The 14276-nt window shown below is 45.6% G+C and overlaps 3 protein-coding genes across 7 annotated transcripts in view; 2 read left to right on the top strand and 1 right to left on the bottom strand.

The window, feature by feature from the left end:
• The window catches only part of LOC106814029 (enolase-like), a 21281-nt gene extending 14539 nt beyond the window's left edge, over positions 1 to 6742 (top strand). The window contains exons 2-7 of the mRNA XM_014818284.1: positions 869 to 1010; positions 1595 to 1741; positions 2811 to 2956; positions 3322 to 3491; positions 3979 to 4174; positions 5943 to 6742. Coding sequence (XP_014673770.1) covers positions 869 to 1010; positions 1595 to 1741; positions 2811 to 2956; positions 3322 to 3491; positions 3979 to 4174; positions 5943 to 6068 — 927 coding nt within the window. The 3' untranslated portion in view covers positions 6069 to 6742. The remainder of the gene's footprint in view (positions 1 to 868; positions 1011 to 1594; positions 1742 to 2810; positions 2957 to 3321; positions 3492 to 3978; positions 4175 to 5942) is intronic.
• A 765-nt stretch (positions 6743 to 7507) lies between these two features.
• The window catches only part of LOC106814030 (peroxisome biogenesis factor 10-like), a 12941-nt gene continuing 6172 nt past the window's right edge, over positions 7508 to 14276 (top strand). The window contains exons 1-8 of one of the 3 annotated variants that reach the window (XM_014818288.1): positions 7508 to 7714; positions 8558 to 8638; positions 8875 to 8951; positions 9429 to 9680; positions 10045 to 10220; positions 10931 to 11057; positions 12052 to 12164; positions 12285 to 12294. In XM_014818288.1, the coding sequence (XP_014673774.1) occupies positions 7603 to 7714; positions 8558 to 8638; positions 8875 to 8951; positions 9429 to 9680; positions 10045 to 10220; positions 10931 to 11057; positions 12052 to 12120 (894 nt within the window). In that variant the 5' untranslated portion in view covers positions 7508 to 7602 and the 3' untranslated portion in view covers positions 12121 to 12164; positions 12285 to 12294. Of the gene's footprint in view, positions 7715 to 8557; positions 8639 to 8874; positions 8952 to 9428; positions 9681 to 10044; positions 10221 to 10930; positions 11058 to 12051; positions 12188 to 12284; positions 12295 to 14276 lie in introns of those variants that run through there. The other 2 variants (XM_014818287.1, XM_014818286.1) reach the window with 2 other exon arrangements.
• The window catches only part of LOC106814031 (NADH dehydrogenase [ubiquinone] iron-sulfur protein 4, mitochondrial-like), a 1517-nt gene continuing 705 nt past the window's right edge, over positions 13465 to 14276 (bottom strand). Inside the window, exons 2-3 of one of the 3 annotated variants that reach the window (XM_014818289.1) lie at positions 14205 to 14225; positions 13465 to 13904 (exon numbers count right to left, since the gene is read on the bottom strand). In XM_014818289.1, the coding sequence (XP_014673775.1) occupies positions 13542 to 13904; positions 14205 to 14225 (384 nt within the window). In that variant the 3' untranslated portion in view covers positions 13465 to 13541. Of the gene's footprint in view, positions 13905 to 14204; positions 14271 to 14276 lie in introns of those variants that run through there. The other 2 variants (XM_014818291.1, XM_014818290.1) reach the window with 2 other exon arrangements.

Here is a 14276-nt window from a genome sequence, read left to right as displayed (position 1 = left end):
TCGTTTTTTATGTTAATTTATTACATATTGATTATTTCAAATGCTTTATTGATATGTCAGATTTTGGGGGTACAATTGTTTGAATTCTATCAAAAATGGGATTACAGTTTCGTACTGGTATCCGATGGATTACCATATAATATAGATTTCGAAAATAATAATAATTTCGACCCTGGGTCCGGGCGGAGCTTCGAGCTTTGTGCGTTGTGGTGCCGGTGCGCGTGACCTGTAACTGAGCGCGTGATGGCGCTTAAGGGTGGTGTTAGTGTCGGAACGATGTCGGGTTCTGCCAGATTTTTAAGTGCAGGGCGCATCCAGTGTGCAAGGCGTGGCGGCCATCTATGGGGGTTGGGGATGCCCCGCTGAATTTTGATTTTTGATATTGCTGAAAACTCAATTTCCTGCTCTGAGCATAAAAGCCTATATAGACTTTTTTTTTTTTTTTTTTAAATCAACATTGATGCGGCGGAGTATATATGTGCCGGGCGGCCACGCGAGCAGGGCAACGCCCACGCCAGCCACCGTGGGCTAGACGCTGCGAGTGTAAAAGTAACTCCACTTCGTTGCGATTTTCGTTTCTGAAGCAGAAAAAGGTATTAGCCAGAAATGATTGTAATTGTCGGGCAACAAACGAGTGCGAAAATATTTGGGAGTGCATATTGGGATCTTACAAATGTACACGGCTAGGCCGTGCTACACATTTTTGGCCGTGCAGTTTCAAAGCTGACCGTGCAAATCACGGCTGCACGGCTCGCTGGCTAATACGTTGGTTTGAAGCGGAACAGAGGATAGCGACTCTGCCATGCGCTGTATTGTTCGTACCGCATGGAGTCATCGTACCTTACGGTTTGTGTGTGTGTGTGTTCAGGGTGTGCCGCTGTACCGTCACATCGCCGACCTCGCTGGTAACAAGGAGGTCATCCTGCCCGTGCCGGCGTTCAACGTCATCAACGGTGGCAGCCACGCCGGAAACAAGCTCGCCATGCAGGAGTTCATGATCTTGCCGACCGGTACGTCGCACAGAGAAATTACTTCGTCCGGCGACAGCCAGCGGCGGTTTTACGAGATTACTATGCCTCGGCCTGTCTCGGGAACTCCCGTAAACGTGGTTGATGGGGTGAAATGGTGCGGTGATGCCCCAGGTTATGATAATGCAGAGAAAAAACGTTAATAACGCGGAATCCCCCTGCGTGGATCTCGTTTTTTTCGTCTACGTCAGTTATGTAATTGGAGATGCGTTCCTATCGGAAAATTTTCCGCCAAAAGCAAGTTGTGTAAGTACAGTGACTAAAGCGGACAAAGCCTTTTTAAGGTCGTATGTTGATTATTTAATGAGGTAGCAGCAGCTGCAGCAACAACAAAATCGGTCGAGGAGTGACGGTAACGGCATCGGCTGCGCAGCGATTGTATGATCATGCCTGTTGCTATGCAGCGCTGCGTGAAAATTCGATCGTTGTTTTAGAGTGAAATGCCACCGGCGGTTTTCGCGCGCCATCCGCAGGTTCTGCTAAATTCGTCGATCGCGAAGTTCAACAGAAATTCGATCTAAATTTGTTGCGACGGAAATGTGATCCGTGCAAAAATTTCCCCGCAGGTGCTGCCAGCTTTACCGAGGCGATGCGCATGGGATCCGAGATCTACCACCACCTGAAGAACGTCATCAAGGCCCGCTACGGCCTCGACGCCACCAGCGTCGGTGATGAGGGTGGTTTCGCTCCCAACATCCAGGACAACAAGGAAGGTGCGTGAGACGAGACTAGAAGCAGCAGCAGGGGACCGACTGTTGGTGATCCTTAACAGGGGTGGGGGGGGGGGTTCTGTTTGCAGTCCGTGGCTCTCCATGCGTTTCGAACTGTTTACGTGTTTAGTCCTTCGTTTTATCCGTTTATCCCGTTTTCATAGAGTGTGTAACGTATTGTATGACAATGACAGCGTCGTGTCTCACCTGGGCTTAAAGTACCCTAACCACCCATGCTCGGCATTGGCAGCTAAAAAATAACTGGTGGCTCAAGTCTTGGCTAATAAATTCAGAGGGAGCTCTGCTAGTAGTGGTCGCTGGTTGCAATGAGCGTACAATGACAATATATGTAGCTTACAGTGAAAAAACACGGGGGCTCGGGGCGATTTAGCCCCCGAAATGCCAAAAAGAGCCCCCGTAAATTTGCATAGAGTTCAATGCAAACCAAATTTTAGAGTGCTATTTTCATGCACGCGAGCTTGAAAAGTAGCCCCCGAAAAATAATTTTTCCTCCTGGTAGCTTACATGACAGCATTATGTGTGTCGGCGGCTCTGGGTGCCCTTACCCAGTGCTTGTTAAACTGGTGAATGATTCACCCGAGGGTGAATGAAATTATTTTGGGGTGTATGAACCTTACCCAAAACACAAGGAAATTTAGTTGCGGGTGAATGAAATTTTGTGATGAAGACTCGAGGATGAATGACACTGATATAGTTTAAGAAGCACTGCCCTAAACCCGTGCTCAATGTTTATCTTATATTACTTATATAGATGTACAGTGGAACCCCGATTTTACACTCCCCGATTTAACGCGCTGAGTTGTTGGACCCCATTTTTTGCTCTTATATAGCCACGTATATATAACACCGATTTAGTGCGACCCCGCTTTTTTCGCGATTACATTTTATGGACCCCAACCATCGCGTTATAACGGGGCTTCACTGTATTATGTATTATGTTTACCTTATGAAATAGTTTAAGAAGCACTGCCCTAACCCCGTGCTCTATGTTTATGTTATTAGGTATCGTGTATTATGTATTGTGGTTACCTATGTTTTGTCTTCGCCGCAGCTCTCGAGCTCCTGAAGCTGGCCATCGAGAAGGCCGGCTACACGGGAAAGATCGAGATCGGCATGGACGTCGCTGCCTCCGAGTTCTGCAAGGGCAAGAAGTACGATCTCGACTTCAAGAACCCCAAGTCTGACGAGAGCAAATGGGTGCGTGTCCGTTTCCCGTATCTTGTAGTCGTGTAGCTAGTTGTGAGAGAACAACCTTGTCGGCGAACCTGCCAGGGAAGTCACGTTGGTGGGCCCTACATTAAATTGCGTTGTCTCTGCTGAAGTCCCTTACCTAGCAGTAGTTCAATCCTACTACTCAAAAGAGTCGGAGAGGAGAGTTGGGAGAGAACAACAACCTAGTACTAGGCAAAGTGCTTTCATAAGCCACGTCCGTGCGCCCTACATTCGCAACTAACGCTCCTCGTCTGGAGTAGAGATCATCCTCGTAAGCAAAGTGATTCGGAAGCCATGTTTATGGGCCCGACATTCGTGACTAACGAGTCGTCTCTGTCTTGTTTGCGCAGCTTCCGGGAGACGAGCTGGCCAACATGTACCGCAGCTTCATCGCCGAGTACCCGATCGTGTCCATCGAGGACGCGTTCGACCAGGACGACTGGGCTTCGTGGTCCGCGCTGATGGCCACCGTCAAGATCCAGCTCGTCGGTGACGATCTCACCGTCACCAACCCCAAGCGGTGAGTCGCGAGCAGGGTAAAAAATACACGGGAGCGATGAGCGATTCGCTCTTCAAACCTCCGAAATCGCTCTCGTGAGGCTCAAAATAGCTCCCGTAAAATTTTTGACGAGAGCTATTTTTCCACAGACTTGAAAAAGAGCCCCCTGTCAAAAAAAAGTTATTTTTCCCCCAGGTCGCGAGCGTAGTTGTGAGTGGGTGGTGGTGGGTCAGGGGGTGGTGGTGGGTCTTCTTACAGGAGGAGGACAGAATCTGGTGGTGAATGGGGAGGCTCTTTGGGGGGAGGCAGGAGGCTATGATGGTGAGCAGAAAGCCTCTTTTAAGGGCATTAGGCGGGCAAGGCCTGTCATTGGGTATATTTATTTTATTATTTACATGTACCCATATATACATATATATATAATATACGCCCTGAGGCGCACGCACACGCACAGACGTTTGCTTTTGACACGTGTGGTGACATTTACCCTTGCCTCGCTCCTCTGCAGCATCCAGACGGCCATCGACAAGAAGGCTTGCAACTGCCTGCTGCTGAAGGTGAACCAGATTGGCTCCGTCACCGAGTCGATCCAGGCCTGCCAGCTGTCGAAGAAGAACGGCTGGGGAGTAATGGTGTCTCATCGCTCCGGCGAGACCGAGGATGCCTTCATCGCCGACCTCGTCGTCGGACTCCGGGCGGGACAGGTACGGTCGGTCGGTCGCTGTCGTACGCGTAGTGTATGGTGTGGGCCTGCACGAACGCCGGTTCGCTTTAATCTGTGGGGTAGGGTATTGTGTGGGGCAGGCACGAACGCCAGTTCGCTCTCGTCGTCGGACTCCGGGCGGGGTCGGTCGGTCGGTCGGCGGTGGTTCGCTGTCGTACGCGTGGTAGGGTGTGGTGTGGGCCTGCACGAACGCCGGTTCGTTCTAATCTGCAGGGTAGAGTATTGTGTTCTCTCTCTCTCTCCCTCCCTCCCTCCCTCTCCCTCTCTCTCTCTCTATATATATAACAAGATATATTGCTCTTTACATTATGAGTGAGGATCCGCTTAGTGGGTCTCATGTGGGCGTGGCTGAATAGTGAATGTGGGATGAGTGGAAATGTCAGCTCCGTTTGCACACGTTTCTAGTTGTATTAACATGCTGTAAGGTAAAACAAAGGATTTGTGTTGTCTGTGTGATTTTTGCATGCTTGGGTTGTGTGGGCTGTCTATCACAGAAGGTCGACAAATCATTGTTGTTATCCTTGCATTTTTTTCTTTTGGGGAGCATGTACACTTATCACGTAGTCAGTCAGATAGGTTGAAAGTCTTTGTGGTTCATTATGTATTGTTGAAGCTTGTAATAGCTGCAGTGTGTATCGAAATTAAGCGCGCATGCAATAAAATCCAATGCAGAACTGTATCAATTCCCGGAATCCTTTTCGGCATCCCTACAATTCCATTTCCATTGATTTCTTTTTCCAGCCACGCGTGAGCATTGGGTGTGAAACTCTATACACGTAACATTAATCGTATAATATTCGAATTATTTGTTAGCGCAACTACAAATGTTAGAGGTTAACCATTTTCCTTATGCAGTTCGTACGCCGTCCATGAACCTTAACATTCAGCCTGTTTTTCTTTTTACTATTTGTGCATCGCAGCTCTGGGCTCGAGCTAGCCAGCCTTGATACGCACACGGCTACTTTATATATATGCCGGTGTACTTTATATAGCAGTAGGCCAATTCTATATATAGCCCAACCAGGTTTCTAGAATCTTCTCTATATGCGAGAGGGAGATGTATAGAAACGAATAATATGTGATCAGTTGCACGTGCGTGTGTGTGTAGGACTTGTACAGCCTGCTGTAACCTTCAGCGATCAGCTGCACTCATGGGCTGGCTCTGCTTCGTGTGTAGCCCTCGTAGTCTCGCTACAGATATTAACCTGTTTTAGTGATAGCTTATTCCAGTCACTCTTTTATAAATGTAAATCACTTTCGAGAGAGAAAGTAACCTGTCTCTCTATCTTCGCCCCTCTCTCTTTCTCTCTTTCTTTCTTTCTCTCTCTCTCTCTCTCTCTCTCTCTCTGGTTCGCTGTCGTACGCGTGGTAGGGTGTGGTGTGGGCCTGCACGAACGCCGGTTCGTTCTAATCTGCGGGGTAGAGTATTGTGTGGGGCAGGCAGAAACGCACAGGCAGTATTCGTAGCACATTGCGGGTTTCCGTAGCATTCGTACGAGTGTTTTAAAGGAATTGCCCTGAATATTAAAGTTTGCGACTGCAGGGTAGATGAGTGCGTGGGCCGGCAGCATTCGTGGCGCATTGTTGGTACCCTTACCTTAGTAGCATAGCTCGCGGGTTTCCCTGGCATTCGTATGTATTAAAGGCATTGCTGTGAATAGTAGCATTTTACTGCCATTTCTCGCTCGCGTCGTCACCGTTTCCTCGTCATTCGCGCACGCTGACCGATTATTTTTTCTCGCAAACAGATCAAGACCGGTGCACCGTGCCGCTCGGAGCGTCTGGCCAAGTACAACCAGCTGCTGCGTATCGAGGAGGAGCTAGGAGCCAAAGCCCAGTACGCCGGAAAGAACTTCCGCAAGTCCGACTTATAAGTCGTCGGACGATCGAGACCTGACTGCCGACTTTGTGCGCGGGCGAGCGATCAATCAATCGGTCGCTCCTCTTCTTCTTCTTCGCATCATAAACTTAGCTGTTTTGTCGAGAGGCTGCACGAAATAAGATGTGACTTTTTCGCTAGCGGCGATTTTTTTTCTTCTTCGTGGTCATTAGATGGCTTCCTTCGCGCGGTATGTAGTTGTTTAGGTAAAGGTATGCAGGTGTCTGTCTGCTGGCATGCACTGTGTCGCTTTCAAAAATAAAAATCTTCACTTCAGAGCAGCTGACAAGAACAAACAGTTACACGATTCAGTAATCCTTAGCAATAATAGCCCACTAAAAAATACCACCATAAAAGTTTGCTAAGCGGTGCTATTTTAGTCATACACTACCGGTGTTTAAAAGATGCTTGCATTTAATTGTTGACACTTGTAGGTATAAAAGGGAACTATATTATTTCTGTTATTGTTACCTGTTATATTAGAGAAAGCACTTTTAAAGTGTGGTCAGGCCAACGACTATTTCCATAGTATGTGGAACCTCTAACGTGTCTGGTATAGTGCTTTCAAGTTACAACTATGTAGTGGTCTCGAGCCATCTCGTACAAAAGGAAACTTAAGTTTGTAGCGGTATGTGAAATAAATACAATTGTTGCTGTTGTACTCCAAAAGATGTGTTGGAAGTTTTATTTGTAGTGCGTGCGTCAATCCTTTAACTACATGCTTCGTTGTTGTGTAAGTGCTCCCAGGAAGTACTGCAGTTGAGTAACTGCATTGATCAATACTTCAGTTAATGTGGAAACATGGAATTAAACCAGCAATGCAGCAACAATGTGTGGCTTGCAAGGTCAGATGCACTGTGAAGGCATTTGCATTTGGTACAAGTGAAAAGAATATTCACTAGTTTGAAAAGGGGAATGAAGGGCTGTAGGTGGCAGAAGAGGAAGAAAGATGACCAAGAAGGGAAGGAAAGGGGTGCAGCGAATGATAGGAGGAAAGGAAAGGGGTGCAGCGAATGATAGGAGGAAAGGAAAGGGGTGCAGCGAATGATAGGAGGAAAGGAAGGGGGTGGAAGAAGCGAAAGCAGATGTTGATTGAGGAGAGCTTAGTCATGAACGTAGTTATTTAATAGTATTATACGATATAAGTCTCTATACACTCAATTTCGTTATGCCAGCTGTTGTGTATGAGCCTTCTTTTTTTAAGTGGTTCGTCGCGCCATCTATTGCTGGAAAATTCCTTATTCAATGGTCCCAAAATAAGATCATTTTGGAAAATATGCCCAAAGGAATGAGATTATTTACTTCTGATAGGTATAGAAAGGTAGATCATATAGTATATTATTTCTTTGGCTATACCGATATGCCTAGCCATCCCCGGTGCCTTGGCTTTAGACGCTATTTTAATTTTTATGTTTGATTAACAAGAAAAACAAGGTACCGGACGTGACGTCCTTCGACCCTACGACCCGGTAGTGATTTCCTAGCATGTGCGATTGTGCGTGTGTGTTGTTTACGTACGTGCAGATGAAATGCCTCTAGAAAATGCTGGTCCTTCAGGAATTGTTCGTGCAGTCCAAAAAGACGAGGATTACCTCAGCTATGTCAACGAATCAGTCAATTTCCTTGTTCAAATGCTTGCAGGTAAGATAACAAAATAACCTACAGACTGGCTCTACCTTTATACTGAGTAATCAGGAGATTGATACAATGATAGACTCTAGCCTCTAGGCAGCCTCTAGTAACTATAGTCCGAGCCGACGCAGACCCCACTAATGGGGATAAACCCGCTCCCTCAGATTAGCAAAGCGGAGTTATAACGTCTGCATTTGCGTACTATAGTTACTAGAGCTAGATTATATAGATAGACTCCTGCCGTCCTGGTGTAATCACAGGCCCCTGGAGGCTCAATACATTACTCAATACATGTGCCAATACTATGAGACATTGCCATACAAGTGCTACATACAAGAGGCCAATACAGCTTTAAAAAGCTTCGATCAAGGATCAAGGCTCAAGTTTCAAGAAGACTAAAAGAGCGAAGCGGCCTGTGGTAAAAGAGTGAAGCGCAGATTGCATATGCATGCGCAGATCTTTTATCACAGGCTGCTTCGCTCTTTTACTCTTCTTGAAACTTGAGCCTCCAAGGTCCTGTGGTGTAATTCTGGGAATGTTGCGGTAGCAGCTAATTTATGCTGAGAGGGTCTATGTCCCCCGGGGTACTGCCGGAACGTACCCTGGGTACGGTCCGGTATACCGGAACGTACCCTGGTACTATCTAATATATGCCGAACCGTACCTCGTCTACTCCACTAACGAGTCTAGGGAGTCGCCTACGCCTACTCCCTAACCCGAACCCTAACCCTAATCCTAACCCTAACCCTAACCATATCAAATAGTGACCAGGGTACGTTCCGGCAGTACCCTGGGGGACATAGACCCTATGAGCCTAATTTATGCATAACTGTGTAACTGTACGTGTTTCAGGACCACAGTCATGGTTGAGATGGAGGAAAGAAATAGAAGTTTTAGCAGGAGCTGGTTACTTCATATGCACTACTATATCAGGTAACTGTGAAACAACAGGATAATCAAGTGTGCAAGGCATATGTGTAATCAGGGTGCCAATGAATTAGTAGCTAGTTTATTACTGACTGTATATATCTGGATTAATTTAAGTACCCACTGCGTAGTGGTAATTTTGTATGATTTAATTACTTTGCCAATATGCTAATTAAGTAGAGATAGTTATCTGTTATTACTATACATGATGCACATTCACAGATGTTTCTTGTAATTTCTAGGATACCAAACACTTGGTGAAGAATATGTGAATATTCTTCAAGTGGACCCTTCTCGGATCGCTGTGCCATCCCTTACGGTATGTTAGGCGTACCAGTAAGAAATATTGCATAATCTCTTGCAAGCAGCTGGCTATATCAAGCGAGCACTGAAGTGTGACTTATACCATGAACATATCTGTAGATATTATACAATAAGTATGTGCATAAAAATATCTAGATATTTTCTTGGTTATATACTTAACAGGTAAAACTATGTGAATAGTAAATGTGTGTGAGGTTGACCGAATCACTGCTTTATTATAATTGACTATATGGCCAAACCAGTCTGTGGTCTGAGTGAGAACTCTACGTGCATCACCGCAGAGGCAACAATTTAGCCTAAGCAGGGGCTGGACACAAAGACAAATGTGACCCAGAGAAAATTGAGAATCGATCACCATCACCAATACACAACAATCTCCATGTCTGAAAATTATAGTCTCGGCGCATTTGATTGGATTCTATGAAGTGCATGTAACTGCTAAAGTTTAGATTCTTTTATGATCACTTTTCAGAGAAGAGTGATCATGGTGTTTTTACACGTTGCCACCCCCTACATTATACACAAGCTGCTTCTACGCTTGCAAAATATCCTGAAGCAACCCACGAACACGCTCGGGATCCCCGCAGAGACCAGGCGACTGTTACTCGGATACATTCCAATCATTCGGAGAGCAGTAGAGCTGTTGCAGCGATGGCATCTGGCGTGGTTCTACGTGCGGGGGATGTATTATCAACTCGCGAAGCGATTCACTGGTGTGACCTACGTAAGTCTTACAGGCAGCGATGCAGTGACTATAGGCTCTCTACGTGTGTACCCCTTCACTCTGTAACAACTCCTGTTACTGTGCAAAGCGCTACATGGGTATAGACTATTAAATGACAGAGTTGTTTGCTTTCTTTTAAAATGCAGCCAAAATTTCTCTCCTAGATCTAAAAACTCAGCTATCTTGGTCATGAGTGATGCAATTTAATCAGGAGTAAGATAATATAGGATATATTATCTTACTCCTGATTTAATCACATTCTCCTCGTAGTTTGTTTTCATCATTTCTTCTCGGAATCGCCATCCTTTGACGTTTCGCACCAAGTGCGAGAGGCTAACAATGAGAATTTTTGCCGCGGTTGCAGCTGAGCGTTCGGAGTGAGCTGTGGCGAGACAGTGCCAGACATAGTTACCGGATGCTGGGCATGCTGTCTCTCACACAGCTGCTGTCCACCCTCGCTTACTCCGCCTACAGCAACCGCAATAACGTCACCGAATTCTTCGCCGGAGATCTACAGGAAAACACGACGCCGGCCAAGAGGCAGGTTTGCCTAATGCGGCTTATAGGTCTAAACGACTTGCTGTCAGTTACAGTTAAACCTGTATTCGAGAGTCACTCAAGGGAAACCCCAAGTGCAATTTATAGACAGATACCCATTCAACAGAGCTGGTTTCACTCTAAAACGTTCGAGAAATGCTGAAGTCTTCTTTATATAACAGATGTTCATTATTTATAGGTATCTGCTACCACAGATTTGGCTATAGCTACTGATTCGGTGGTAAAATTGGCGACGATTTCAGCAGTTTTGTAATGTATAGTCGCATATTTCGTTACAGTTCATCAATTTTGTTAGATTCACAATTATAATTATTTGTTGTCTTTATATATTGGTGTTCATTCGATGGAGGTATCTGCTAATACAGGTTTGGCTATAGCTACTGACTAGGGCTGAGAGGGTCTATGTCCCCCAGGGTACTGCCGGAACGTAGTACCCTGGTACTATCTAATTATGCCGGATCGTACCTCGCCTACTCCACTAATGAGTAGGGAGTCGCCTACGCCTACTCCCTAACCATAACCCTAACCATATCAGATAGTTACCAGGGTACGTTCCGGTATACCAGACCGTACCCAGGGTACGTTCCGGCAGTAGTACCCTGGGGGACATAGACCCTATGAGCCTGACTAGGTCTTCAAGTTTGTCCCCGTTTCAGCAGTTTCGTAACGCAGAGTCGCACGTTTCGTTACAGTTCAGCCGCGTCGTTAGAGCCGCGGTCGAAGTGTTCGCTGTGCCTCGACGTGCGACGCGACACGACAGCGACAAGCTGTGGTCATCTGTTCTGCTGGAGGTGCATCTTTGAGTGGGCAGCAAACAAGGTAAGGTACTGTCAACGCTGCATATAAGGGTCACTCGGGGTAGCGTCCTTTATAGACAGGTGATCGTTCTATAGAGGTAGTCTTGCTGTGTAACAGTGACCTAGGGAAACCCCAATACAGTTAAACCTCGATTATCCGAACGAAACGGGCAGGGAGTATTTTGTTCGGATAACCGATAACTGGTTGTTCAGATAACTGATCCGATTGTATTACAATTAAATATTCACGGGACCTTGAGATCTTGTTCGGATAATCCGAAATTCGGATAATTGATATTTGGATAACCGAGATTTGACTGTAGTGTCATTTAGTGACAGGTATTCATTCCATATAGAGCAGGGGTAGAAATTAACTTTTGAACAAGGGAGTCCAACCCTACCCTCCCTACCCTCAAAAAAGAGGGAGTCCGCAGTCTGAGGTTCAAAATTAGACATTAACAATAACACATGTGCTTATTTTTAAGATTCATGCAGTTGCACATCTGCCAAATTTTCTTTGGAAATTAGCTGATAAAATACAGTAATTCCGCGAGGCCGTGCTCCGGAACGAACTAATTTTCAGGGAGTCACACGGACCCCTGCATATGTCAAATCAGCGAGTCCGACAGTAAATCAGGGAGTATTTGACTCCGGACTCCCGTTAATTTCGCACCCTGTAGAGTGATCAACACATAGAGGGTCCATTCTAAATACGTGTCCACTACAAGAAGTTTGATTATAGCAGGGGTTAATAATGACAAATTTGTCATTATTAACCACTGATTACAGTATAGAGGGCTGTTATATCATGAAATGGGCATCCAAGTTTATTGAAAGTTTATCTACTGTTATATCATGAAATGGGTAACCCAGTTTGTTGAAGGTTCATCTAAATATCTACTGATAAATGTTCCTCATTCTGAGCCATGCTCAATGTAGTGGTTCGATAATGTTTGATAAGATCAAATCTGGGTTGTTCAAGTTACAAGTATATGTTACTGTCTTGTTGCTTCCAGGCCGAGTGTCCACTTTGTCGAGAGAAATTCCACCAAAGTCGTCTGCTATACCTGCAGAACTACGGCTGAGAGGGTCTATTATGTCCCCCAGGGTACTGCCGGAACGTACCCTGGTAACTATCTGATATGCCGGACTGTACGTCGCCTACTCCACTAACGAGTCTAGGGAGTCGCCTACGCCTACTTCCTAACCCTAACTCTAACCCTAACCATATCAGCTAGATAGTTACCAGGGTACGTTCCGGCAGTACCCTGGGGGACATAGACCCTATGAGCAGAACTACGATGGTAGTCTATAGGTTACGGAGAGGACGGTCGTGATGGCCGACTTCTTACATGTACAACTGTGATAACAGCTGGATTTTTTAACTGCAAAGAAACCATTACGCTTGTGCCGATAGTGTAACGTCATGCACTTGGCAGAGTGCAGATGTTATGGTCGTGATCAAGAGCTTTATGGAAGCGTAGATGCTAGCTTCAAGCATGACAATTAATAGTCCTAGGTGCTAAGAACGTGTTAACAACAGGAGTAGTATAATTTCATAGAAAGAACTTTCATAAGTTGTGCTTACGTGGCAATTTGAAATGAAAACAAAATAGTTATGAATGGCCTAGAAATCAAGGGCATTATTTACAGCATAATATCAGCATTTTAATGCTTTTGCATCAGTGTTTAGCAAATTGTTTGATGTAGTACAAATTAAGCCACATCAACATTAAACGTGGAGTTAAATTATCAGATAAGATGAGGATAAATATCAGTATTTGAGAAATGATGTTGATTTTATCTTACACATCCTATATAACATGAGTCAGTATTTGATAAATGTTTATGTGATCAAGTAATTTGTAAATACAGATGTTTTTTAATGACAAACGTACCATATTTCTATTGTGTTTTAGTTAACCTTGAAGTACATCTACACCATGTGCTTAGATAGGCTATTACTTGCTGTTGCTTGAATTTTTACGCCAAATTTAACCCACATGTGCCTGATATGTCGTCTCCACTACCCCTCCGAAGCCCACATATATACATTCATAAAACACATATCAATACATATAATAAGGGTATAATTTAATAATCGGATGTATGCAGGTGTACACGTACACAGTTTCATACAAGCCTATACAGTTTCTAAATCTATGCAGTTTTGTCTGGACCAAATATATACGTGAAAATCAATACACTAAGCTCACGCATGTAACGGGATTGCCAGTCTTAGCTCCGAATGCAAACGGTGTTTCTACATGAAGAAACGAACATTTGAGTAGTAATTAACTAGTAAGTTAAATCGAATTAGGCCTCGCCTAAAATCGGCGAGTGACCTCTATCGACCTACAGCGAGCATCAGCCAGTAGCAAATTCAGACTGTCTTTCTAAACCAAGATTCGGTCGTGTTTTTTTAGTTGTAACTTAAATCGAATTTGGCCTCGCCTAAAATCGGCGAGTGACCCCTATCGACCTACAGCCCGAGCGGCAACCACGATCACTTCGACGACACCCTCGTTCGCTTGTTGTACGAGAAGTTCGCTCCGTACGACTTGAACGTCGGCGCCGACTTCTTCGGCTGTTCGACGTGGTGCTCCCATCCGTTCCTCTCGCAGAACGCCTCCGCATCTTCGGCCGACGCAAAGTCGAGCCTCACGTTCGACAGAGGGTCGGCCGTCGACGTCCAGCCCATCAGCGGGTTCTCCCAGCGCTCGCGGTTGTCGAGGTCGACGTGCCAGCGGTTCGACGCGAAGTTTCCCGACTGCATCGCATTGCGCGCCGGCACGTAGATGCGCGCGTGTCGCGTCTTGATGTGCTCTTCGGGAACCCCCGAGCACGAGCCGACGTCGGCAGGCCCCTCCTGTGATTTGTAAACGAGCATGCGTAAAAACATAAAATCGGTACGTGTCCTCGTTTCTAACTTTCTAGAGTCTAGAGTAGAGTTCTAGAGTTAAATATAGGATATTTTGCTAGAGCAGAATTAGAAGTTCCAAATCTTTCATGGTTTCTGTGTGAGTGGAAACACCAGTAGTAGGTTTATAGCTGTATGCAGCAAAGAATGGGCTTTACACTATCAGTATCACCAGCATGCAGCATAACTTGTTGTTATTGATGTGAGCCTGTGTGTGCGTGAGGCTGAGCGAGTGAGCGTCACACAAACCTGTGTAATATAGGCGGATTCCTTCTTCTTATTCATGACTGTTTGTATGTCCATTGGCTCAGCCCCTGACGG

This window comes from Priapulus caudatus, unplaced genomic scaffold (assembly GCF_000485595.1).
Source record: "Priapulus caudatus unplaced genomic scaffold, Priapulus_caudatus-5.0.1 Scaffold857, whole genome shotgun sequence".
Lineage (NCBI taxonomy): Eukaryota > Metazoa > Priapulida > Priapulimorpha > Priapulimorphida > Priapulidae > Priapulus > Priapulus caudatus.
The sequence above is the reverse complement of the archived record's forward strand: the minus strand, read 5'-3'. Positions and strand labels throughout refer to the sequence as shown.